Source organism: Suncus etruscus, chromosome 18 (genome assembly GCF_024139225.1).
Source record: "Suncus etruscus isolate mSunEtr1 chromosome 18, mSunEtr1.pri.cur, whole genome shotgun sequence".
NCBI lineage: Eukaryota > Metazoa > Chordata > Mammalia > Eulipotyphla > Soricidae > Suncus > Suncus etruscus.
The window spans coordinates 31,550,997-31,578,903 of record NC_064865.1 but is presented as its reverse complement, the minus strand read 5'-3'; the positions used below and the strand labels follow the sequence as shown (position 1 = coordinate 31,578,903).

The 27,907-nt window shown below is 42.9% G+C and overlaps 1 protein-coding gene across 1 annotated transcript in view; it reads left to right on the top strand.

Moving 5' to 3' along the window:
• The window catches only part of LRFN2 (leucine rich repeat and fibronectin type III domain containing 2), a 177,156-nt gene extending 161,620 nt beyond the window's left edge, over nt 1-15,536 (top strand). Inside the window, exon 3 of the mRNA XM_049765336.1 lies at nt 13,811-15,536. Coding sequence (XP_049621293.1) covers nt 13,811-14,789 — 979 coding nt within the window. The 3' untranslated portion in view covers nt 14,790-15,536. The remainder of the gene's footprint in view (nt 1-13,810) is intronic.
• Nucleotides 15,537-27,907: the final 12,371 nt, after the last annotated feature.

Sequence of the window (27,907 nt, the reverse complement as noted above, 5' to 3'; positions counted from 1 at the left end):
CTTTAAAACAGGGCTTGGGTTTTGCTACTGTCATAGTCAGAAAAAAAGACCAGGATACAAGAGGGCATGTTCATGGCCATCCAGCCCTCTCCTTGTTATAAATTCTTAGGACTCTCCTCACCTTTACCAACAAACCTTTGGGATGTCAACTGGCTCTGAGTAGAAACAGCTTCTGGATATCAAGAGACTGTCCCTTCCAACTGTGCTTAATGCCTCTTACAAAATTTTTTTTTCCTTAGTAAAGACTCTAAAACCTATCTTTTCCACCTCTTACCCTTAAATTCCTCCTTCATTCTTTTTTTTTCGGGCCACACCCATTTGATGCTCAGGGGTTACTCCTGGATAAGTGCTCAGAAATCACCCCTGGCTTGGGGGGACCATATGGGACACTGGGGGATCAAACCGCGGTCCGTCCTATGCTAGCGCTTGCAAGGCAGGCACCTTACCTCTAGCACCACCTCACCGGCCCCTCCTCCTTCATTCTTGTTAGAAATAAAACTAATTTTTTTTCTATACTATGTCCATTTACTCTTTGCAGATTATTCTCATGGTTCATTTTTTGTTTGGTTGGTTTTTATATCCAATCTCCTTGTTCTCTTCTTTTCTTTATTCTTGCCTTTCATCTTTGCCATTCTGGGGTTGTTTATTTTATGATCATGTCAGGGCTGAGCCACTAGTTGGTGAATATGGCCTTGAACAGAATTCTTTGGCCTCCTGTGTACTTCCCAGGGAGATAGACAATAATGGTATATGCTGAATGTTGTCTGCACATATGTGAGAGAAGGTCTGGAGTGGTTAGGAAGTCTTCCTGGAGTAGGCAGCCTCCAGGTCAAGTATAAGTTCAAGCAGGCAAGAGATAAGGAAGGCATTGCTGTCTGCCTATAAAGTAGAAAGGACTCTGGGGTACTTCCTGATTATGTCTCTGGGTCCCTTGTTTTCAAACACATCAGGATGTTCTTTTCTTCTGCACATGTGGTCCATCCACCAGGATATATCTTGGTCAAAGTAAAATAGATTGAAAGTCTCTTCATCAACCCAGGAAGGTTAGGGGTCCCTTTTCTTCTGGTGGGCTTTCTGGTTTCCTCTGATTCCAGTTTCAGGAAGACAGAGTACCCTATATTCACTTTCTTTCACACGGTCTGAGACCACCAGGGACTTCCTTTATCAGCTCTTTCCAGAGAATGTGGTCCCAGCAGTGTGTAGCCTTCTGGGCTGTGTGTTTCTAACTGGATTTGGTGATCAGGTAACACTATGGACTATCTTGGGGTCAGTGGCTCTGAGATCCAACCCTCTACTCAACTTTTGATCTGCTATAAAAAATGTGTGTTTTTGTTTTTCTGCTTTTTGAACCACACTCTGGTGACACTCAGGGGTTATTCCTAGCTATGTACTCAGAAATTGCTCCTGGCTCTGGGACCATCTGAGATACCGGGGATCGAATCAAGGTTCGTCCTGAAGTGGCTGCGTGCATGGCAAATGCCCTACCACAGTGCTATTGCTCCAGCTCCAAATAACGTGTGTTGTTTTTAAATAAATGCTCTTGTCTCATTTTCTATATGGCTTTGTTGTTGGTGGTGTAAGTCATAGTCTATTTTTGGTTGGAAGTAAGTGATTATAAATCAGAAAGCAAGGAATGAAATTAGGTCAATAGTGTCAAGGAAATATGGGTGGTTTCCTCTCTGGAGTGATGATGATGATTGGTACCAACCTTTTTCAGAAATGATAACCTGCCAGTGGCTTCTGTTTATTAGTTCATTTAACTCGTTGAACACCCTTTGACTATAGGTGGAAGCCTGGAAAACAAAGGATAACTTATGCTCTTTTGTTTTTATTTTAAAAAAGGGGCAGATGTAACCCCACCCTGCATTCTTCTTGTAACCTTACCTACAAGAAAGACCCTCACATTTCTCGCAGGGGCCTTGGGAGGTTACAAAAGGTTTGGCCTTGGGGGCAAAAGGGATTTGCATGGATGTGGGGTGAAGGAGGAAGCAAGAGGAAATCTCTGAGGGACAAGGTACAATGCAGGGATGAATAGGAATTTAGCGTAAATGGTTATGATATAGGCCACACATGTTGTCCAGGGCAAACAAAGATGTTATCTCCTGAAGAAGCCTGCCTGTGAGTGGATTTTCTCCTTGCTACCACCCTGAACTGGTAGACCCACCAGCTGATAGGGGTTGGAGACACATGTTGTTGGGATGGTACAGAAAGGCCTCTCTGTTTATCCCATCACCATCCAGCTCCATCCAAAGGGCCTCTATTATTTAATACTACAACTGCCAACCTGCCAGACCCTTCCATGGAACACTCATTGCTTGTCATCCAAGATTGGCCATGGGAAAATTAGCTATGCACTCAGCTACCTCTCTTTATGCTTTTAGACATTTCTTCATTTAATCTTCATCAACAGCTTGATGCCATGTTACAAACGGGAAATGGTGGTAAATGCACCATAAAATAAATGCAATCATTTTGGATGCTGGGGTTTCCTCAGTGAGCAAAACCTCTGACTGTGTCAAAGTCTCTTAGTAGGTGAAGGGAGTGGCCTTCTTTTGTTTTTGTTTTTGTTTTTGTTTATGGGTCACACCCGGCAGCATTCAGGGGTTACTCCTGGCTCTATGCTCAGAAATTGCTCCTGGCAGGCTCGGGGGACCATATGGGATGCCAGGATTCAAACCACCGTCCTTTTGCGTCGAAGGCAAACACCTTACCTGTGCTATCTCTCCGGCCCAGGGAGTGGCCTTCTAACCTCCCACCAGAAGCCTCTATTCCAGGTCATTGTTCCCCTAGCCCAGACTTACCTTCCCAGCCAGCCAACAGGCTTGCTAAAAGCAGAGGAGCCCGAGGATACTCAGCAAAAAGCCTCTACAGAGAAGTGCTGAACAATATCTTCCTGCATAGGATCAGAAGGCCATTGGTAGGGCAGAAAGACAGAATTATCCAGCTACTTTTCAGGCCAGGCTTCATCAGGCTTGAGAGACCAGCATCTTCCCTCCCCATATCATTCCTCCAGGAAATGCTGATCAGTTTCTCATTTATTTAGGTAGACATGAGAGCAAGAGTATCCCCATTATAAACATAAGGATACCTCACACCTGTGAATGCTTTATTGTTTACATGCTGAGTCTTAAGAGACATCTGTCTTTGAACCTTTCCTGATAGTCTTGGGTTCTCATTCCCATTTAGTAGGTGAGCAAACTGAAGTTTAAGAAACATAATTCTAGGAGGTGCTGGAACAGAAACTATTCTTTGTTAGCAAAATAGAACAATTACAGTTGCTTTTTATGGCACACATGCAATTATTTGTTTATTGCAATTTAGGTTGTACCTGGAAGTGCCAGGGGCTTTATCCCAGTAGTGCTTAAAGGACCATTCAGTACCAGGGATCTTGCATGCAGAGCAAGTGCTCAGTCCTTTGCACTATTTTCAAATACACTCCCCACACATACCCACACTTTAAACCTCACCCTTACAATGAACAAATGTAGCTGTATTTAGTGTTTACAAAGATCCCATATTATTGAAATATATTATTAATCTACTTTCCAGACTAGAAACAGTCTCAGAGCTGGTTATATTTCCCTTGGCAATCTGACCTTTAGGCTCATTGTATGGTGACATGGGTTGCCGTTCAAAGGTAATTTTATGAAGTTGTGCTGGCTTCATGGCTTTTCATGGCTTCCTGTATAGGACTTACCATAGAGTGGCATCCTATACAGGAGTTCTGATTGTCTCCAACCTAAGGCCATGTGCAGTCAATGCTAGTTTGGTCAGTTTCTCAGAAAGCTGGTATAATGGGTAACAGTAAATGCATCTGCCAACTAGGACAAACTGTCTAGTTAGTTTGGCTGTGGTTGATGGGAAATAGTGGTGTTACACAATCCTGTGTTTCTAACAGGTATAATTGGTCTGACACCTCCAGTGTTTTTTTCTGTCAAGTGATAAATTGTTATTGAGCATGCTTTTCTCAGCTATTTAAGGAGTAAATGACAGCTCGCCATCATCAATATCATGCTCATTGTGCCCTAAAGAGTTCTAAGAAGAGAGCAAGGGGGCAGTCATGGTTATCCCATTGTACCAAATTTCTCCTACTCAGCACTGTGGTTGGTGCTGCTCTACCGTTTTACCCCAGAATAAAATGAGATTTGGAAAGATAACAAAATGAATCTAGAAACAATCACATGGCAGGGTGTAAGAGAATCAGCCTTCAAAAAGAGATTTCTTGGAGTCAGAGAAATAGTACAAAAGCTAAGGCACAAGCTTCACATGTGGCCAATGCTGGTTCAATTTCTGGCACTATATGGTCCTCCGAGCATCACCAGTATAGTTCTAGGAGGTCTATGAATACTGCTACAGTGACCTGGATAAGGACCAGTAATGCAAGGTACATGCAACACAGCATTCCCATTAAATCCCCATTGCATTAAATTGCATTGAACCACCAGTCCACTGGGCTTAGAATCCATGAAAGGGCTCTGTCCTTCCAACCCCATTCCACCACCATAAAAAAGAAAATAATTATTTTTTATTCCAAAGGCCTCTGCTTTTCCTTTTCATCTGTTTTCTTTTTCCTGTTTTTCCCCTAGGGCCTGGAAGTTAAGGCCAATTAAATATAGATAAATGTTCTTCATAGAGGTTTAGATAAAAACACATAGAGATCTGATATAGGCCAGGGCTAAGCCTGGGGATGCTCAGCTTACAGAAGCAGGGATGGTGCTTTAGGGGATCAACACTTTTCCCAACAAGGTAATAGCTTCATTCTTCCCTGAGAAAAGTTCAGGGTGCTTCTGTTGACTGCTGCTGCATGTGTTTCCCTGATGTGGCATAACATCTAGAAAGTTCAGTGTATTCTTGGCTAAATGTGCATATGATAAGAGGGGAACTGGGACTGAGCATTGGAAAGTTCTCTTTGCTCAGATCTGCTTCATACAGAGGACCACAGGCAGATTGACAGGCGACTAGAGAGAAGCTTCAGAGAGGAAGGAGGAAGGGACTGTTCATTTTGGAGACATGAAAGCTCAGGAGATTGAAAGCTGACACATATCAGGCTGGTATGTGTTAAAAAAGATACCTGCATGTTTCCTTGGATGGTGGTCTGGGTGGTTCCTCAGGGCTGAATTGAACAGAAAGTGATTCATAGCCATGTGGAGGGCATGAGCAGACAGCTAAGAGTCAAAGACATCCTTACAAAAGACAGTAAGCCTGGTGATCTTGGCATTGAGACCCCTAAGTTCTTGGGGTCTGTGAGTGGACATAACAGAGGAAAAACAGATAGAGTTATGATGTACAAGTAAGTCCTGTGAGCCAGCCAAAGAGCTACCTGACCCAGAGAACTCTAACCTGGAGGGTGTCCAGGAGAGACAGCATGATGGCTGGCCCCAGCCAGCACTGAGGCCCAAAGTATCTTTCAGGTCCCTCTGCAGTCCCAATCAACTACCTGCCTGAGCTGTTCACTGTGAAAGCAGCACAGTGTAGATTCTAGTCAGTGGACTAAATATGCATCATCCAATCTTCAAATGACCCTAATCAACGGAGCCATTTATGGAATGTCAAATAGCTTGTTCAAGGTCACAGAGCTAGGAGGTAATAGAACTAGGTTTGGAGACTGGGAACCCCTGATTTGTTCTCCCTATGAACAAGTAGACTTCTTAACATAGCCATCTTAGTCTGCACGGAGGTTGGCAACATTCATAGATTTGAGCTGACATCTGGATCTGTCCTGCTTCTTGAGTCAGGGAGCAAGGTCATCACTGCCTATTTGTGGTCCCCCTTGTCCCTAGGTAATCCCTTCCTCTGAGGAGAAGCATGCTCCCAGAAATGAATTTCCAGTAATGTCTGCAGTCACTTAGCCAGAGCTTAAGGAACACAGACCCCATGTAGCTTCTGAAAAACTGCTTCCAGAGTCCCTGCAAGGGGAAATACATCCTGCCAAGAGCACTTGCCGGCCCCACAGGACCCTCATGTTCTCTGAGCTAGCTGGCAGTGGCACAACTCTGTCCATGGATAGTCACTCTCAGGCATCAGCTTCCTCTGATTCAGCAGCAGCTGCTCCTTCATTTCACAAGCCCTAAGGGAAGAATGCTAGGTGCCAGACACTGACCTGTGTTCCTGATGACTCATTCTAACCTCTCCTAAACCCTTTTATGCAAAGATGTTATGCGCATTGGCAGATGTGGATTGTACATTTCTGTTTTTATAACAATAGGCTCTCCCTAAAGCACAGAAAACTTAAGGTGATGGTTGCAGCTAGTAAGTAGAAGGAGCAGCATAAAACCCAGCAGTCTGGTTCCAGTCTGGGGGTAAGGGTGGAGACATCTATCACTGTGATCAGATTTAGTAGTGATTTTTTTTTTTCAGATTGTTACCATATGTGATAGTGCTCAGGCCTTACTCCTATCTCTGCACTTAGAGAACACTCTAACCAGGGCTCAGGAGAAAACATGTGGTACCAAGAATTTAAATATTAGGCAAGCTGCATGAAGGCAAGTGTTCTATCACTGTACTACTTTTCCAGACCTTATCAGGAGGTTTCCCTAGTGAAGACTAAGACACAGATCTATGATATAAAATCTGGGCAATGGACAATGGAGTCTGGCAATGGAGTCTGATCAGGAACAAAACTATAGAAAGAGAAGAACTGAGGAGTTTACAGGCTGAGTGTGACCTGGGGCTGGCCAGGTCTGAGGATGTTGGGAAGGAGGGAATGGGGTCCCAAAATTGTTCCTGGATCTTGGAATGGTGGTGGATTCCTATTGAATAAGACCACTTCTGGGGTGGAGGGTTGTGCATAGGAATAGCTCTCAGGACCCTAGTAGGTTTTAAGACCCAAGGAAAATTAGAAGGATCAAAACAATTGGAAGAGGAGACTTTCCAGATTCAAAGGGACACAGAGAGCTCAGGGTACACACTCCAAGATCAAGAATTCTGAGCTTGAGCTAAACCCAGATCACATACTTCAAAACCAAGAGTTCTGGGCCTGAACTGACTCTGCATTAGACACTACTCAATGACCCACTAGATGTGCTGGGGTGTCCATAGGCACCAAGGTATTAGCCCATTCACTGGACTCAATGGCCAGATACCCATGAAAGCACACAGTCCTTTGGTAGGAAGGGCAGCCCACATGTGATAATGGTCACACTTATCCATCTGATCACTGAGTACTTGAAATGTGCCCAGAATAGCTAGAGAACTGAGTATCTCTGATTGTATTTCATTGTTAATCATTTTGAAGATAATTTGAATAACCAGATGTAGTTAGTTATAGGGTAAGAGAAGTATAGAGAATTTATTATATTACTCTGCCTAAAATGACTGGGAGAACTTGCCTCTTAAATGGGGGGATGTCATGGTTCCTTCTGAGGACATGCCACTGAATGTAGGGGGTCATGAAAACTTGGGCAATAATAAAAGTTTTCTGATCACACATGTACCTGAAATTAATTCAAAATGCACTGTTCAATGGCTCTGAGTTGTTTTTAGAAATACTTGCATATATTTCATTAGTATAAGCAAAAGGGATCACAATAGAAAAACTTAAATGGAAATAACTTTATAACTTTTGTGTTAACTGGCAGGAAATTTATGTGGACTGGCAGCAGTTCAAAGACTAGTGGTTGAGAAGAATGTATCTAAAAGACTCAGACTGTTTTTTGACCTCTAATAAGTTTTTAGTACATGTCAGTTGGCATAAAACTGGGGGCAGGGATTACACCTGGCAGTGATGATGCTCAGGGGACCACCAATGCCAGAGATAGAACTGAGCCACTTGCTTTCAAAGTACGTGTCAGCTCTGTAGCTCTCTCAGTCTAAGAATTAATCTCACCAAGAAACTTGCTTCTTTCTGAGATCCAACCTGCTAAAGAATTCATGATACATTTCTATATGAAAGATCATGCCCAGTGACCTGGCCCATCACATTTGACAGTGAGGACTGTATGTTCATTAGCATGTGGACTATCTGCCTAAAATTTAGTTTCTCCTGCTAATGTGCAGCTAATTCTCCCTACCTCTGGAGTCAGAGAGAGACCCTGCCTGCCAAGCACCCAGGCAGTTGGGTACCAGGGAGAAGCAGATCCATCACTGTGCAGGGAAGCACATAGGTTCTGTGTAGCTTGCAGTGAGTGGGCGGGCAGGGCCTCTCGCCTGGGTTTAATGAGCCCCTTTCATGTCCCTGATGCCTCTGGCGGGCCGCAGAGGCTGGCAGGCAGGTTTGTGAAGTTCCAGTAATGAGAGTGCACAGCTGGGACAGTGAAGCAAAGAAGCTGGCTGTAGCTTCTCCAAATGAGTCTTAGGGTCCAACAGGTCAGGGTACCTCACTAAAGTGCGCGTGCGTGAGTGTGTGTGTGTGTGTGTGTGTGTGTGTGTGTGTGTGTGTGTGTGTGTATCTCCTTAAAAGTGACAGTTCTGAGGAAGCTAGAGGCTAAAGATAACTGAAGGGCATTTATTGACAACTCCGGGAAAGCAAAGATTGCATTTGAGGGTCATTCACTAGCACCATCATTTTCCTTTTGCAGAAATACATGCCTCCTTGTCCGTCAGCTTATACACATAAACCTCCTCCTACCCCCACTCACTTACAAATAATTAAACTCCTCCAGTTTTATTTCCTAGGCTCTGATGCACACATGTGAGACTAGTCAAGATGTGTTCCTCATGGGCACTCAGGTATGGGGCCCCATGAGCCCTTATACCTTAATGTCACCTGGCTAAGAAAGACAATGTTCAGGGTACAGGTCATAGAAGGTACCTGGCCTGCTGACCAGAATTGACCCCATAGACACCCCTTCCTGTAAGGGAGACTAGGTACTTATAACCTGGGCAAAAAACAGGAAAGGGATTGAAAAAATGTTGATATTCAGCTTCCAAGTTTCAGTCCCTAGTCTTATTCTTCTTCCTGATGCCCAAGATAAATTTGTTGGCAACAACAGTAAAGTGCAGAGTTCAAAATTCACTCCAAAGTGTCAAAGATGTATGGGGACTTTAATGGATTTGAGGGACTAGGAAAATGGATGAAAGAAGGGCAGGGCAGAGATTCACCTTGCTAGGGACTAGAACCCATTTTATATATATATATATATATATATATATATATATAATCACTTACCAATTTTCTCTCTCATATACGCATTCACAAATGCATTTACTCATTCATTTACTTATACTCCACACTTTAAATACACACCTATATACATTTTCATAAAGAGCAATCAGAAATCCGTGACATGCATCTAAATACAGAAAAACTCATTTGGAAAGATCAGGGCCATCCAAAGTCGTCCATCATAGTATTGCGAGCTATTCATCATATTTAGCTAAGAATCTCTAATGTTGAGTAGAGTGCTGCTCCATCCACCTCAGCTCAGTATTTACTCAGTGGTGCTCTAGGCCAGATATCCTGATTAGCAGTGCAGTGGAGATTAGCAGTGGTAATTTAAGACAGGTAAGATATAGACAACATCCTTAAGGGACGTGCTTCCAGAAGATGAAGACTAGAAGCAGTGGGAGAAGACGGACTATCTGGGTATGATTTTAGAGGAGCCATGCTAAGTTTAAAGGAGGAAAACATGGGGGAGGGGGTGGGAGTACAGGTTTGTAGGAAAAGGACTATTGCACGTAAAGGGCATATTTGGGGAGTGATGAGTGATTCTGAGAAGGCAGCAAAGCATTTCCTAAAGGTGCAGATCCTCTGGGAAGGACCAAGTTATGCTGTTTCCAATATAAACCGAACAGTATTTTCTCAAAGTGGAAGGACAAAATTATGTGGAAATGTAGAATAGTCTCATTAGGTAAAGGTCACCCAGGATTCAGCCAGAGGAAAAGATAAAACACTATAAATCTAAGTAGGACCTTAGTAAGGGCATTAATAAATGTGGAAGATGGAGTTGCCTAGAGGGTCACTGGGAATAGTGAGGCACCACAGAAATTGGCCATACCAGGAAACCTTCTATACCTCCATCCCTATCCTAAGATGGAGGAATGTAGAGTCAAAGATTCAAATCTTTCTAACAAGATCTAGAACTCTGAAATCTAGGCTCACAGAGAAGGCTCCAACACTCTTTAAGAGACAGGGCTTGGAGCAGTTAGAAAAGTAAGAAATGCCTTGCTTTCCCACTCCTCCTATCCTTATCTTTCCTTACTCTCTCCAATCAACATTCTACATGGATGTCCAACCTCAAAGGAATTTGGGAAATATAGTTCCTCACTATCTACTGGAGGAGGGAAAAGGGGATTGCTAAGTGAGAAAAGCCATGCCAAGACAGATCTGACAACAAATAGAATAAGCTTCTGTATATGTAACTTCTGAGATTCTAGAGCACCTGTGATTTCTTCTTAAACGTTTGGTATCAGCGGTAGATTTGTTTGCTAGTGTTAAACTGAATGACCAAATGACAAGCCTATTAATAGGGGAGAAAGAAGAACAAAAACAATGTAGCAACAAGCACTTACTTACGCTTGTTTTATTTTTCCTGGGTAAGTGCATGGGGTTGCAGATTTAAATTGTGTTTTGGAGTGTGTGCACTTAATTAAATTTAGCACATTGGAGAAATTTAAAATAGCGAGCCAGGCTTTCTGCTAATGGAGATGTCACTAGTTAATTGTAAAGAAAAGAAATAAATCAGGATTTTAGGATGAGTCTTTCACTAAAAGGGTTGAGACCCAAAACTCTTGCAAGATACCCTCTTGTCTTTTGCTTTTCTAATTTATTTGTCCTTCTTTTTTTTTTTCCTGATGAGTGGTCTGTATTTATATTTATTAGAGCTAAATGGAGAAAGGAAAGAAAAAAATCTAGTTGATTAGCTATTTCCCCTGCTTTGTCGGGTGGATTTCAACTTACATGCAATTGGAATGGGGTGGTGATGGTAATTTTTGATAGAAGAAAATAAAAGTATGATTATATTAATGTTATTTTTAAAGTAATGGCTTTGGTGGACATATAGCAACTTCTATTTATTTTCTGATTGGACAGTATTGAGCATATCTGTTTTGCTTTTGTTTGAGGGTCATATCCTGCGGTGCTCAGGAATTATTCCTGGCTCTTCACTCAGAGATCACTCCTGGTGGTATTCAGGGTGCCATATAAGCTCAAGGATTGAGCCTGAGTCCAAGACAAATGCCCTACTGGATGTGTTACCTTTCTAGCACAAAGATTCAATATATCTGGTCTTTATCTCTGAGGCAGGGACCATTCCAGATTCCAGGAGATGCAAATAGAAGACACTAAGACAAATTAGTAGACTAATTAGTGGACAAATTAGGGGACTAATTAGTGGACAGCTGACCTGGACTTTAAGTCGCTGTGATCGACTTTTTCATGTGGTTTTAGTGGTGAGGTTGGAAGGGAGATAACTGGGGCTTCAGGGCTCTTCCTAACTTAAAAGGAAAGTATTACTATCTCTATAGTTGGCTCAAACTCTCTGCAAATTAAGTCCTCATTTCCAATTTTGCTGCATCCCAGGAAAGTTGATCAGTGTGAATCCTGAGCCCTGGCTTGAGGTAGGGCTCGGCAGGGGGAGTAGAAAGGGAAAGTTGCCAGCAGGGAAACCTGTCTGGTTATGGTGCTTCTCTCTCTGGTTCCCATTCTGTACCCAACCCCTTCTAGACTAATGTGTACAATGGCTCAGTTTTCCTTTTCAAGGGATGATGGCAAAATGTTGAGATGCTCTGTTATGGGTATCTTTTGACCCTCCAACTTATGTTATAGTTCCACAGAGTTCCTTGAGCACTGGCCAAATAGCTCCATATATCTAGGGTCCAGCTGGTGGAGGAATAGGAGCCTCATTGTTCTGTAGGGATCAAGGTGGCAGATTTGCTACAGACTAGTGTGGACTTTGCACTGAGATGAGGAACATGCCACTGTATTTCCCACCTGCTTAGATGCAAGACAAGCTACTTACCCTTTAAGTCCCATGCCCCTCCCTTGACCAACCTAGCAGTGTGACTTCAGCCAAATGATTTTGCCTCTGTGACTTTCTGCCTTGCATCTTCTGGTCATAGGAACATTTATCGCTTCTTCAGGACTGCTCTGATATCTAGATATCTATAGATATATAGATATCTAGACTGAAGACCGGCCCCCAAGTCCTGAAGCTGTGCATTGGCAGTGAGACAGGGACAGTTTCCCTTGCATTGGTTAGAAAGGGGAGGAGGGAGGCAGCTAGCACCTCTGGGCTGCACCTGATGGGATGTCGATATCTGCCTGTCAGCGCCAGTCCTCCAACTGAGATCCCAGATGGAAATTTTCAGACTCTTGTAATTCATAGCTGAGATCTCAATTAAGTAAGAGACTGAGATTTCAGGGCAGATGAGCTCTGATGGTACCTTAAAGCAGGAGGAAATGGGAGCACGGTGGTTTTTCTGGGAATAAAGGGCCTAAGAGCATAAGAGTTGCAACACCTCTGGGCTGAGGTGAGGTTTTCTGCAGGTAAGCTGTGAGCTGACATCTTTGTCTCTTGGAACTGCAGAAGATGTGATAGTAATGTATGCAGACTTCCTGAAGGTACAGGTTGGAGAGGCCAGGTGTACAGCATATGTATCACCATGAGAGCCCCATTCTACTGCCCTCAAGTGCCAATCAATTGAGAAAGACAGTGACAAGTCAAGATATTTATTGGCAACAAGCAGGTAGGCTGGAAGAGAGTGGCCTCCATTTAAAGTAGGCATCCTACCTGCATAGCCACAAGGTGTTTTTACAGAAAGCAAAGAAACACATTTTGAAGAGTGGCTTATAGATGGGTCGGTACAAGAAAGTTCTCTCAACTCCAAGGCACACTATACACTCTGCCTTACCTGCAAACCAAAACAAAGGGGGAGAGGTAAACTGAAGACAATTGTCCTTATTTAAGAGAACTTCTGCTCTTAATTTCTGGGTGGAATACAGATGTGGGTGTGGGGTCCAAGCGAAGGCCTTCCCAGCCAGATACTTTCTCCAGGTGTCCTTGGTGTGCCTGGCTTGCCCTGGCTATGGGAGAATTTGTCCTTTTGCTTGTTATTCAAGCATCACCCCTGTCGGACCCCTATATCTCTAAGCAGCTCATCTGCCCCAGCTCCAGCTCTCCCTGCTTAGGGACCTCAGACCTCACTCTCAAATATTCTCCTTTCTTTTTGCTTCTGGAGATGAGGGCAGCTTTGGCCTCAAGATTCAGCACAGCCTTAGGCCAGCACAGGTTGGGTCTTCTGACTGCTGATATCTTCCCTACAACATAGTGGGGCGGGGGCAATCTCTGGGCTGGATTGAAGAAGGTCTGGAATCTCCATCCCAAACTCTCACTCCCAAGTGCCAGAGGAAAGTATTTGCAGTTGATGGGCAAAAATAGGGTGAGGGGAGGAGTTTCCTTATTTAATTGCTTCTCTTCATGCCTTTAACCTCTTTCTCTCTGTATTTATTCCTCTGCAACCCAACCTTATGTCCCCTCCTCTTCCTGCTTGAGTCCCTTCTTTCTTCTCTAAATGACTACATTATTTCTACTTTCTCAATTTCTGTCTTCCTTTTCTCCTTCCCTTTATTTACATGTTTGCTGTCCCTTCATCATTTCCTCATCATTGGGGTACGTTTCTGGGCTCCTTATCTCTTCTCTTTCTCTCCTGTGCCCTATTCCACTTCCCTGCCTGCCCTTTCCTTTCCCCTTCTCTCTCCTACTCCCCTCCTCTTTTTTCTCGTCTGTCTTCTGCTCTTCTTTGTCCTTTGTGTCCTCCTGTATGTATCTCTCCCTCTCTACAATCTCTTTCTCACTCCCTTCCATTCTATTTCTATCCTTGTCTCTCCTCACCACTCCCCTCTGTTTTGTCTGCCCCCTCCCCACCCTACCAGGATGATCCCGGCTTCCAACAAGGCCTTCGTGGTCAACAACCTGGTGTCGGGAACTGGCTACGACCTGTGCGTGCTGGCCATGTGGGACGACACAGCCACCACGCTCACGGCCACCAACATCGTGGGCTGTGCCCAGTTCTTCACCAAGGCTGACTACCCGCAGTGCCAGTCCATGCACAGCCAGATCCTGGGCGGCACCATGATCCTGGTCATCGGTGGCATCATCGTGGCTACACTGTTGGTCTTCATCGTCATTCTTATGGTGCGCTATAAGGTGTGCAACCATGAGGCGCCTGGGAAGATGGCTGTGGCCGCGGTCAGCAATGTGCACTCACAGACCAACGGGGCGCAGCCTCCCGCACCCACTTTGGGAGGTGCCTTCAGCGGGCCTCCTGCACCAGGGCCGCCCAAGGTGGTGGTGCGCAATGAGCTGGTGGAGTTCAGTGCAGGTCTGGTGCGAGCCAGTGACTCCTCTTCCTCCAGTTCCCTGGGCAGTGGGGAGGCCGCAGGATTAGGCCGGGGTCCCTGGAGGCTGCCGCCCCCCGCTCCCCGCCCCAAACCCAACCTGGACCGCCTGATGGGGGCCTTTGCTTCCCTGGACCTCAAGAGTCAGAGAAAGGATGAGCCTCTGGACTCCAGGACTCCAGGCGGGAGGGGCTCTGGAGCATCAGCCAGGGGCCACCACTCGGACCGAGAGCCTCTGCTGGGACCCCCTGAGGCCCGGGTCCGCAACCTGCTCCCCTTGTCCCTGGAGGGCAAGGCCAAACGAAGCCACTCTTTTGACATGGGGGACTTTGCAGCTGCAGCTGCTGGAGGCTCCATGTCAGGAAGCTACAGTCCCCCTCGAAGGGTCTCGAACATCTGGACGAAGCGCAGCCTCTCTGTCAATGGCATGCTTTTGCCCTTCGAGGAGAGTGACTTGGTGGGGGCCCGTGGCACTTTCGGCAGCTCTGAGTGGGTGATGGAGAGCACGGTGTAGGCCTGGGGGGGAGGGGGACAGCGTCCCTCCTACCCTGCAGGGTGGAAGAAAGAAAAAAAAAAACACATTCCTGGCAAGTCCTCCCAGGAGTTTCCATGGTGATGTTTACAGCCAGGGACAGTTCTTCTCCCAGTCAAAGGCTTCCCCCTCCCCCCATGCCACCCACACCACCTTCCCAGGCCTGTCCCCCTCCAATTACTGCGGGGTGTGCTCAGGGAAAGCAGAGGACTTGAGCGCTCACTTGTGGGACAGTGCTGAGATGGAGAGGTGGATGACTTCTGCCTTTCTGATCACAAATGTAGTGTATAAGCAAGAGGCTTTGGATTGCTTCTGGTTCCATTGTGGTTTTTATTTATGAATTAACTTTTCCACTCCCCAGGACCCCCTCATCCCCCTTCAATCACACAGATAATGGAGTTTATTCATTTTACAGCTGGAAGGTCCTCAGCAGCCCCCTGGAGGAAGTGGTTATTGCAAATTGACAAAAGAAGAAATTCATTGTTCCCTACTTGATTGGGAACAGGACACCTTCTGGTCAAACCCATCAGTCTTTCTGTCAGACCTGTATTTGGGGAGGTGGGGGTGGGAAAGTGTGGCACCCTGACATCTGCCCACTTTCCTTTGCTTCTCAAACATGGCGCCCATGCCTGTAACATCTGCAGAAACCACAAGAGTAACTTCTTTCAGGACTTGGTGTGTGAGGTCTCGAGATGGAGTGGGCCTTAGTAAAGGCATAATGGATCTTAACTTTGGGAATTGGCTTTGGAATTCTTACCTCTAGAGGGGAGAAGCTGAGGTTGAAAGTTACAATGGGTACGTGGTAGGCCAAAAGTGTTGACTTTAGGGAAAGGAGAGAGGAGTATTGAGATGAATACTGCCCCGTGGAGTCCAATCTCTGAGTTAGGGTTGCTGCACCAACCACCACCATAGCTAGCTTGGGCAAGGCCCATTCTCAAACTCAGTCTTCTAATTTACAAAATATTGGGATTTTTCTAGGTCCTTGCTTCCCTTCGATTCCTCACAATGAAGAAAAGCTTATTTTCTGCATCTTGATTTCCGTTCAGTTTAGCTACTGGGCAACTATGAGGGCAGCCTCTACTCTGTATCCTTTGGGAGCATCTCAGAGGCTTTGGAAGACCAATGCAAAGTTTTGAGAGAATCAGAATTTGGAAACTAGAGTCATTTGTAGTTCTCCCCTCCTAACCCTTTGCCCCCTTTCCCCTTACCAGAAAATTAGTGTGACTTACTGGCAAGTTAAGGCTGGTCAAGTCTACCTGCCTTGTGAGGGAACTGTCTGGGATCCATTCCTGTCTTTACATTTCCAATTTAGGGTATTTACGTGGCCAAGCGTGTCCCTTGTTTGTTCTTCAGGAGGGTGTCTCAGGTTGGGAAGTAGGGGATGCCTTGCATGGATGTGGTCCTTGAGAGAGAATCCACCCAAGAAAATGACGGGAAAGTGAGGTGAGAGCCCACAGGGCTCATTATCATCCACAGATTAAGCTCCACATGACCCAACAGGGTGGCGCGGAGTCAGAGAAGAGGTAACTAGAGAGTTGCTGTTTTCTAGAAGCCTCTGATCAACATCCCTGCATTGCTGCCTCTCCTGATCACCACATGTTTTGGGTCACAACTCGTTTGCCAACATACTACCTCTCTCTTTTCTCTCTCTGTTTCTTTGTCTCTCTCTCTCTCATTATCAATCTCTCTTTCTCAACCATACCCATGCACTCTTTCTTCTTCCCAGCTTTTGCCATAAATCTCTCTCTCTCTCTCTTTCATCTTTCTCTTTCCTTAAATTTGCCAGTAACACAGCAGATAAAGCATAGAGACATAGAGGGAAGGTCATTTCAGGGTTACACAGTCAGATATGTTCTGTCCAACTGGCCACCCCTTCTCAAACTCTCCTGAAGAGAGAGTTCTTCATTCAGGACTGCCTTCAGACTTCAGAACCTCTGAAACTTTTGCCTTCTGCCTCCATCCCATCTCTCTTCCCTTTCACTCGCCTCACCCTCCCTTTACTCTCCTTTCTTTATTCTCATACTTCTTGTGACTCTACCTTCTTCTGGCCTTTTCACATTCCAATAAGGTCACCAATGGACCAGGTGAGTTCCTTTCTGGGATCACAAGTTAATTTTCCAAGACAGTCCCAGTGGCCGAGTACATACCTTCACTTCTCAGGTACCCCCTCCCCAGAACTGGGGGACTTGAAGAGAATTAGCTCCCAACATTCCTCTTTCCCTACCCCCCATCTTCTCTCCCTTTTCTCTCTGCACCTTGCTCACGCAGCCTTTTAAAATATAGCCATGGAGGAAATGACCCCAAATACTACCTTTCTTTTGGCCTTTAAGTTCAGACATCAGAAAGGGAAGCACAAGCTCTCTGGTGACCCTGAGCTCTATGGTGACTTGCTGTGTATTTGCTCTGTGTTTGTCATGTTTCTGACTTGGAGTTTTGGAAAGCAGCATCCCTGTGGTCAGAATATAAATGCCAATCTTCTCCGTTGTTAAAAAAAAATGTACAGTAAAACGTACAGTTTAACAAAAACCACCACTAAGCACACTTCTTGGAAGGGAGAAAAAAAAACATTTTCGTGTCTATGAATGTCTGCTGTTCATTTCTCTGGAAACTGGGGTTTTCAAGGTGGTGACATTTTTCTTAGCACCTGTGTTTGTTTACTGCTTGGTAGGAGCTGCTTCCTGCCAAGTCCTCATATAAGATGCACGTCTTCTGAAATGAAAGCGCATGTGGCTATTCTCCTGGAGTGAAAACCAATAGAAGTTTGTGCAGTGAAGGGAACTACAAGCTAACTACCAAATAGTCTAACCCCAGCTAAACTGGCTGTCCAGTTCCATACACCCAGGGAGCTATCTCTTCTCTGAAAAGCTAGTAGGTCATTTGAACTGGGACAATACTAGAGGTAGCCACTAGGGGGCTCAGGTACCAACCACCATTTTGTCCTGGAACATTATTTTTTTTTATTTTTACCTGGGGAACTGGGTCGACAAACCAAAGCACAAAAATAAAATATAGAAATACATGAACTTCTGGGGCACAGCTTCCCAAACCAGAACAGGGCTCAATAGACATTTTCCACTAGAGACCACTATTCATCCAAGAAATGTTAACCACTTGAGTTCTGCCAGAAACACTTCAGATGCATTATGTGGTAGATTTTGAATTACTGTTTGGTCGTTGCTTGTTCAGAAACCTTTTAATGTTGCCCATTTTTTGTGACTCTGCCCTTCACTCAGTTGTGTGGCCCAGTAAGGAAGAGATTGTAGCACAGAGTTTGGCATCTAGCTCCATACTGTCCAGTACGAATAGTGTGCACCAGACTGTAATTTTAACTTTTCTGGCCACACGCAATCAAGTATAAAGATGTGGGAATTATTTTAACGATATTTTCTTTTCTTTTTTTTTTTTTTTTTGATTTTTGGGCCACACCCAGTAACACTCAGGGAACTCCTGGCTATGTGCTCAGAAGTTGCTCCTGGCTTGGGGGACCATATGGGACACCGGGGGATCGAACCGCGGTCCGTCCAAGGCTAGCGCAGGCAAGGCAGGCACCTTACCTTTAGCGCCACCGCCCGGCCCCCGATATTTTATTTTCACAACATATTTGACATATGGCTACTATAAAGTTGCTTATGAGATATATATCTTATATATAAATATATAAATAATATCAATAATTAAAATAAATTCATAAATTAATTTATTAACAATAAATTGATAAAATAAATATGTATTTATAAATATATAAATATTAATTGTTTAATAAATAGATTGTATATAAATATATATTTAAGTTAAATATATTTAAATATATAAATATGTGTCTATATCACAATATCATATATTTGTTTATAAACAAATATATAATATAAGATATAATATATAATGACATTATTATATGTTATATAATATATACTTATATATAAATACATATATTTTCATATGTATAAAAATTTTCATATATAAAAGTTGTTTATAATATATACTTATATATAAATACATATACTTTTTATATATAAAAAGTTGTTTATAAGATTTATATATATGTCTTATATATATAAAGGTCTTATAAAATCTTTTTTTGCTTTATTTTAGTTTTGGGCCACACCCAGCAGTGCTCAGGGGTTACTCCTGGCTCTGCACTCAGGAGCTACTCCCCCATATGGGGAATCATATGGGATGCCGCATATCAAACCTGGGTCCATCCTGGGTTGGCAGCATGCAAGGCAAATGCCCTACCATTGTACCATCACTCCGGCACCAACAACAATATATATTATATATAATATAATATATATAGTTTTTTTTATATATACATATATATAAGGGTCTTATACATATAAAAAGGTCTAGGAATCTGGTTGTGTTTAACAAGTTAGGGCACATTTTAATTTTAACTTGCTATCTTGTAAGTGCTTGGAGTCGTGTGGAAAGGACTACCCACGGCATTGGACAGCACAGATCTAGATACACATAGGGTAGGGGAGGACATAAATAGTCATTGATAACTGACAAACTGTCCTTACATTTTCCAGAGATTGTGTTGGTGCTACCCACTTGTCACTAATCCTCTCAAGTCAGCCACATTTATGGCCTAATTTACACATACAGGGACTGAGACTCAGAAAGTTTAAGTAATCTATTAAGGTCACTTCTGCCTTCTCATCTTTCCACCAGCCTTTCTTGGTTCAATACACCTTCCCTCCTCTGGTCAGGAAGATTTGCCAAGTCCAGATCTTCAGCCCAGCCCTCCCCCTTCAGTCTCGCTCCACAGGGCTCCCTTCAAAAGATTTTTATCTAAAAAAAAAAAAAAAAAAAAAAGATTTTTATCTTTTGTCATTTTTTTTCCTTAGTCATCATGAATGTTAAAATGAGTTTTGAAAGGAACTAGTTTTGTTTGTGTGTATTTTTGTATGTTTTAATTAGAGACAAGCAAGAGCAAAGGCAGTGTCTCTACTATAAAAGTTTCCAAAATGAATGGTAACTTCATACCCCAAGTCCGTGGGTATAGACATCTCATAAGTATAGCCCTAGTGCTTCAGGCCTTTCATTCTCTATTTCAGCATATCTGAACATTTTTATTTGTTTTTGGACCATACCCAGCAATTTTCAGGTGTTATTCCTGGCTATGCATTCAGGAATTACTCCTGGTAGTGCTCAGAGGTCCATGTGGGCTACCAGGGATCAAACCTGGGTAGGCTCTGTGCAAGTCAAGGGCCCTGCCCACTGTAGTATATCACTCTAGTCCCAATTTCAGCATGTCTACTCTGCAGAAAAGGTCACAGGATTCTAGTAGCTGGATTTGAGTGGGGTGGGGGCTTCTGCCCTTGAAGCTTTGACTGTTTCTGTAAGTATCTGCTGATAAAATAGAGCCATTTATTCAAAAGAAAACATTGTTGGCAGGCAGCAAATATGAACATTGTTTTATTTTATTTATTAGTATTAGGGCCAACCCTAGCTGTGCTCAAGGGCGATTCCCAGCTCTGTGCTAAGGGAACCATGCTGTGTCAGGGTTTGAACTTGTGTCTCCGGCATGCACAGCATGTGTATCCACCATTTGATCTATTTCCTAGCCCCTTGATCACACTGTTTTAGACGTCATCACATCTAGATTTCCCAATCCAGCAGTGTTCCATGTAATATTGCAAACTGCAGGAAGTTTGTTGAGACAAGCAGTGCTCCTCAAAGGTAAATATCTGAGGTTTCCAAAATAGAAACAAGTCTCTCCAGGCCTCTTTTTGTACATCTAAAAGAAATAAGGAGATAAATTAAAAGACTAGAGCTCAAGACATGAATTAATATGCACTAGCTCCTGATCTCTGGCACCACATGGTTTCACAAGTACTAATACAGGGAATTTATTTGCTCCCTATTTGACCACAGAGAGGAACAGGCCACCACCTCTTACCATATTTTCCGGCGTATAAGACGACCGTGTGTTTAAGACGACCTCCTAATTTTACAGTTAAAACATAGGTTTAGACCTATATTCGCTGTATAAGACTACTCCCCACTTCCGAGGCAACACCAGTTCTTTTAAGGTATCTTTTAGCTCACTGGAGGTGCTCTAATACAATCCATTCAGTTACGATGTATGTGTCCTGATACAGCAGCTTTGGCTCCACAGAACTGCTGCAACTCAATGTACCACAGTGAGCCAATCACAACAAGCAAAGGTTCAAAGGTTATACTGTCATAGACTTCCTCTCTGACTCTGGCCAATCTGAGCAGGCTTTTGACAGTGTAGATTCGGGTCCAGAACATTGTATAACTTGCATGCATCAAAAGCCTGCTTGGATAGGCTGAGTAAGAGGCGATCTGAGCAGCCTTGGAGTGATTGGTGCAGGATCGAGTTGGAAAATTTGTTTTGTGGCAATATCGAGACTATTTGCATATCAAAACATTTTTCAGGATATACTCTGCATATAAGACCCCCGATTTTCAGTTGACTTTTTTTTTTCATTTCAAAAGTCATCTTATACGTTGGAAAATACCGTAAGCAAGTCTGTGAGTCCTATATTGCTATTTTGCAGTTCTTGCCACTGAACCGATTCTAACCCATGCCATTGTTTTGGACAGAATTTGGCTTTCTTCTGATTCTGACTCAGGAGAAATAGGTCCAGATTTCAGGTTCTTGCACAGTTATTTTGCTATCGTTGTTGGAGAGGGAATCAGTGAGTTTCTACTTTCTTTAGCCCATAGCACCTGAATTATGCTCTTTGGGGATTCCCTTCCATCATCACACCTAGAGGCTCATCACCTAATCCCCTCCCTGTACTTACCTGCTTGCTTTCCTACTGAAGAGAAGGTGAAGCAAGAGTTCCTCCCACCTCAATGGACTCCCAATCTCAGCTGGTCCACAGCCACCAACCCACGGTCCAATCTCTCCATGAAGCACTTGTCTCATATGGTTAGGTGATGACGAGCAAACACCCCTCCCTTTTGTCACCTCCTCTGCAACATGTGTTCATGCATGCTCCTTGGCATGCCCAGTAATGACTCTAGCATTTATGTGTTTTGTTTATATACTTGGTATAAGTGAGCTCACTTTCCCTTGAATGTAAGTAACAAGATATTCTCCAAACTGTGGTCACCTCTATTAGCTGACCTTCTGATGCTCTTCCTTCTGATACTTTTGCTCTTGAAGAAAATCCTCAGAGACTCACACTGCTTCCTTCCCTCATTTGCCTATCACATGGAGTGTTCTGGTAACAGGGAGGTATCTTGCTTGCCACAGAGAAGGAACATTGCCATATTAAAAAAAAAAAAGATGGAAGTTGTGAGTTACAGCTACTAACCCAGTAAGTTCAACGCCTACAGCTGGCACCAGTCACCTTCTTTTTGGAAATTTTATTTCTTTAGGAATATCTTTTATCTGTTTACTTTTATTTAGACATTGTCATTTATACTACTGCTAGAGTAATATTTTAGAAATACTATGTTATCATACCATACCCACCTCCAGAGTGTCAGCATCCCTCTATCTCTGACCCTAAGTCCTCTTTCATTAAATTTTTTTCTCCCATTTTCATTTATGTACACCTTTGTTTTTGTTTTGTTTAAGAGCTTCACTCAGAGTCGTGCAGTTTACATCTGATTCTATGTTCAGGAATCACTCTTGGCAGTGCTTAGAGGACTATATGTGGTACTGGGAACCAAACCCAGTCAGCTACGTGCAAGGAAAGCATCTTACCTACTGTACTCTCTGTATTTTCTCTCTCTCTTGTCTTAGCAACTACGTTAATTATATTTTCATGCAAACATTGTTTGAAATCTACACCCACCACCAGAGTGCCTGATCCCCTACATCTAAGTCCTAAAGGCCCCTCCTATGCATAACCATCTCCCCCACGGTACTATCAGCTCTTTAAACCAACTCTTCAGTTCTGTTTCCTTTGACCATCTGTTAGGTATTTCTTTTTTAATTAATATCTTTATTTAAACACCGTGATTACAAATATGATTGTAGTTGGGTTTCAATCATGTAAAGAACACCCCCCTTCACCACTGCAACATTCCCATCACCAATGTCTCAAATCTCCCTTCTCCCCACCCCACCCCCACCTGCACTGGAGACAGGCTTTCTACTTCCCTCATTCATTCACATTGTTATGATAGTTCTCATTGTAGTTATTTCTCTAACTGTGCTCATCACTCTTTTTGGTGAGCTTCGTGTTGTGAGCTGAATCTTGTCTCTTGGGATTATTATAAAAATTTATTTTTTCTTAAAACCCATAGATGAGGGAGACTATTATGTGTCTATCTCTCTACCTCTAACTTATTTTACTCAGCATAACAGATTCCATGTACATCCATATATAGGAAATTTTCATGACTTCATTTCTCCTGATGGCTGCATAATATTCCATTGTTAGGTATCTCTTAAGGATACAGTTTATCTCTCTACCAAAGAGATAATGGTTGCTTTACCTTGCCAAATTGTTATCCCCTCAGTAGGTTGACCCAAAGTTGGCATTGTCCAGGTGGAGACTGAACCTCATACTTAATAATAATAAATGATGCTCATTAAGGGTTTCCTAAACATTATGAACAATTCTAAGACATTTATCTAGACTGTGCCCATTTGTATCATCAAATCTTTCCCAAGATCACTCACATAGTGAATGACAAAGTTGAGAAAACAATACATGAATTTGTGGTGTTTGGAGGGAAATGGGTTAGGCCTCATTTAGCTGTGCTTAGGGATTACTTCTAGCATTATCCTGAGGGATCACTCTGGCAGTTTTTAGAGGACCATATGTGGTGCCATAAATTGACCCAGGGTCAGCTATGTGCAATAATGGCATTACCTCCTCTACCATTATTTTAATCTCTGGATTTGTACTGAAGTTATCTATGGAGCTGCAGTGGTAATTTGAATTGCAGAGTTTTCTGAGTTTCATCAATCAAAAGCCTGAATCCTGACAAATTAACCTTGGACTTTGGGAGACAAGACCCAGCAGAGAGGGTAAGAAGTACAAATCTGTCATTCATACACATGCAGCATGGCTGGTCAACCAGACACCCTGCACCATGCCCTGAGACATTAAATTGAAAGTGGAAGACCCTGAGGATGCCCTTGAGTGCCTTATATACTTATGTAAGATATACTTATATGTATATACTTATATACTTTCCTGGATGCAAGTACATCAGCTGGTTTTAGGCAGCTGGTTTCACAATGATAGAGTTGGAGAACACTAATATAACCTGAGGTATCATTACCTTCAAAAAAAGTTATGGCCATATGAATATACTAAAGCTTTGCCTCAGCTCATAGAGAAGGGAATTAAGACCTCACATGGGTAAATGACTGGCTTCATGTAAACAAAGGAGTAAAATCCTGTACCTAAACAAGTAGGAGGAAGAGGCAATTGCAGTTGTCCTAGCAGTTTTAGAAGTGGTAGGAGAAATGGGCCAGTGAGGACAAAACAGTTCTAGATGAACAACTGTTGCAGAAGACTGGAAAAACCCAAAGGAGTTGAATTTACTCCTTGGGGCAAAGAGACATTTAGTAGGAGAAGCACATTCAGAGCCAGTTGTTGACCTCAGTTTCTTTTCCAGTCAAGAATCAACAGTATCAGCTTTGATGTAATGGTAAGTCTGCTGGAGTAGTGTTGAGTAATTAAACTAATTACACATTGGATTGGAAAAGTCAGAATGATAACAGTCATTATTATTAATGATATGCATCATTGAAAGCATTATAATAAATGATAGCATATTAGTGATAATACTTGGTATCTCAGAAGCATAGATGCTCAGAGCTGGTACAGCTTTCAGAGGTCATCCATTCCAGCCTCCCTCCACGGATATTAGAATCCCCTGTTCAATATCCATGGAAACTGTTATTCATCTCATTATGAGAAAAATCATGGGTAACGACTACAGAATTCACCCCTGGGTGGGGAGTAACTCCCCAAATGCCAATCATACTGATTCCTATAATGCCGTGTTCATGGCAGGCTCTAGTGGAGCAGTTACTGCTAACTTTAGGAGATATTCAGAATCCAGACAGATAGCATGTTTCAAAGACTGTGTGAAAAATGCTAAGAAAGAGCTGGTACCCTAATTCAGAAAAATCTCAGGAACCTTTCTTTACTTTTTAAGGTAATTTTTTTTTGTCTCCAGGGTTTATGAAAAAGGGAAAAAATCAAGAAAGTATCTAGTATCTTCAGCAGTCCCTGTTACTCTTTGGTGTTCTACAGTCCTAGAAGTATCCAGAAGGACCTGAAAAATTCATGGCCTCATCTTTAAGTTTTCAAATCACCCTCATTTCTAACTCTAATTACAAATATGGCATAATAGCCAAAACTATTTGACCAATTTTCCCTTATTTCTTTGGCACAATAAACTTTTTATTCTAGATATACCGTTTTTGGAAGACTTCTAGGGCCACAGAACTATCTTGTTAACCGGCATGAACATGGACCTTAGAGAGTCCCCACTTAAGTTAGGAGGTGAGTAATTCCCAAGTAGCAGAAGAGGAAAAATGGAATACTACTAAACAGTTCTCTTTACCTCTAACACCATCTATCTGCTTGGGAAGGGAAGAGAAAAGGTGCTACTCTTTTGGTCTTTATTTGGGATTCATCACATTTTTTCCAAATTGAATAGAGATAGAATGATCAAGAACTGTCTCACTATTTCTATGGGTTGTGGGGAGGGGTTTTGGAATTTGAGTAGAGCTAAAGCATCATAGTTTACCTCAGGAAGAACTGGGTTGTTCCAGGACATGTGGGTGGGGACATAGCCATATATACAACATGCTTAGCTTCCATGTGGACAGTAAATAGAAACAACCATGTGGGCCACTGAACAGAATTGGGGAGAGGGACAATAATTTTGACAGAGACAAAGTTTGGGGTTCAGGTTTCCATTCCAGTTTTAAGAGTTCTGGCAAGATGCCACCTTCTAAAGAATAATAAAATTTATTTTAGGACCTGTGAGAGTAGCAGAAGCTTTACATTTTCTAAGGACTTTTCTTTTGAGCTCTAGGGTCTTCATTGTCCCTTAGGTCTATAGAAAATAAAGATTTGTGTGCATCATGAGAAATTAGTTACTCTGACCCCATCTTTAGTTTGAGGTAGAACACAAGATGAAGGCAGTTCAAGCAAACTTATCTCTTCAACTAGGCTTTCCTCCCTGGAGTAGTGGAGAAGAAACATATCTAGAGACAACTGAGATAACCAGAATCACCAGCAGAATTAGAGATTCTGCAGCATTTCATTGTCCCTGATACATTTTATGTGGACTATAATTATTTTCACCCATTACCTAAAACTCCCCATTTATAACTGACAGCTTTTTCCATTTTAAAGATTTTCCAGACTGAGGAAAAAGTTTGAGCTTTATACTTAAGTTTTAATAGAGCGGTTGAAGCAGATGTGGATCACAACCATTATTAAATATTCTAACACCAGAAATGATACTCTGCTCACAAAAGAACTACTTTTTCCCTTCTATTTTTACTTGGGTTCTGTGATTTACAATATTATTAATAATAGCACTTTGGACTTAGAATGTTAGAATGTCTTTTATTTTCCCCTTTGGTTTGAGGGCCACACCTGGTGACACTAAGGGGTTACTCCTGACTATGTGCTCAGAAGTCGCTCCTGGCTTGGGGGATCATATGAGACAGGCAGTCCTAGGTTAACACGTGCAAGGCAGATGCCCTACCACTTGTGCCACCACTCCAGCCCCAGGACTTAGAATGTTTTAATATCACAACCACAATCAGTGTCAGTGTCCCTCCACCAATGTCCTGTCCCAAACACCTCTATTCCACCTCTGCAAAATTAGCACTATAGGTGAATTCTCAGGATATATTACAATTGCTATTTGTTATTCTTTTTTCATTTGGGGGCGGGAGTTGGGCCACATACAGCAATGCTCAGGAGTTACTCCAGGCTCTGGACTCAAAACTCAGTCCTGGTAGGCTCAGGGTACTATATGGAATGCTGAGAATCAAACCTGGGCTTTTCCTGGGTCAGCTGCATGCAAAGTAAACACCCTCCTGCTGTGCTATCTCCCGCTATTTATTATTCTTCTATGAAGTTTCTTTATAATCCACATGAGACAGATAATTCTATATTTTCCTCTCTACAGAGGCCCAAGGCTACAAGGGCCCAGTGCTGTAAGGCTCACAGGGGCCTGTGGGGCCAGGATGCTGGATGGGGCCTTATTCCCACCCAGGGATGCCAACATGTAGCTACTGCCTGCCTGGGACTGAGAGAGAGAACAGAGAATGTATATCTTTTATTCCTCCTGAAATATGAGACCTGCTGCTGCTGTCTGTGGGTTTTTGAGAGAGAGAGAGAGGTAGATGAAAATTCACCAGCCAGATGTGGCTGGGGGAGACCTGGGTTCAAAAAAGAAAGAGAAAGAAATAGGTACAAAGAAGGCAGCATCTCTCTGATGCTTTATCTCTGGCCTCCCTATAGACCATCAGATGCTGCTCTGGTCACTATCCTGCCCCCCCCCCCAAGTTCCAAGATTTTTCTTTTAACCCAGCATGACAAGGGGGCATGTCCAGGGGTTGTGTCTGTGTTTAACTGTCATTACAGTGGGGGTATCCAGGTACAACTGCCATTTCATCAACACCTCTCCTTCTATTGACTTCACTAAATGACTGGCTTTATCTTCTCATCAAATCCACTTAGCAACAAATTTCATGATTTCATCTATTCTTATAGCTGAGTGGTATTCAAATGTGTATATATATATATACCACCATTTTTTTACCCCTCATCTGTAGGTATTTGGGTTGTTACTAGGCCTTGACTATTGCGAATAGTGCTATAATGATCATGAAGAAAGGAGCTCAAATGTCTTCTTTAAAAAGTGTTTTGGGGCCCTTGAGATAGATGTCAAAAATGAATTGCTAGCCATATGGAAGCTTAATTCTTAATTATTTCAAAACATCTTTCTCAAAGATGTGTGATTTATAAAGTTATTTGTGATAGTAAAGTTTTAGGCATGTAATATTTCAATATCAATCTCACCACCAGTGTCAACTCCCACCACAGTGTCCCCATACTTTATCATACCCTACCTAGCCCCTCCCTAACAAACCCACCCCAACCTGCCACATTTATAGGCAC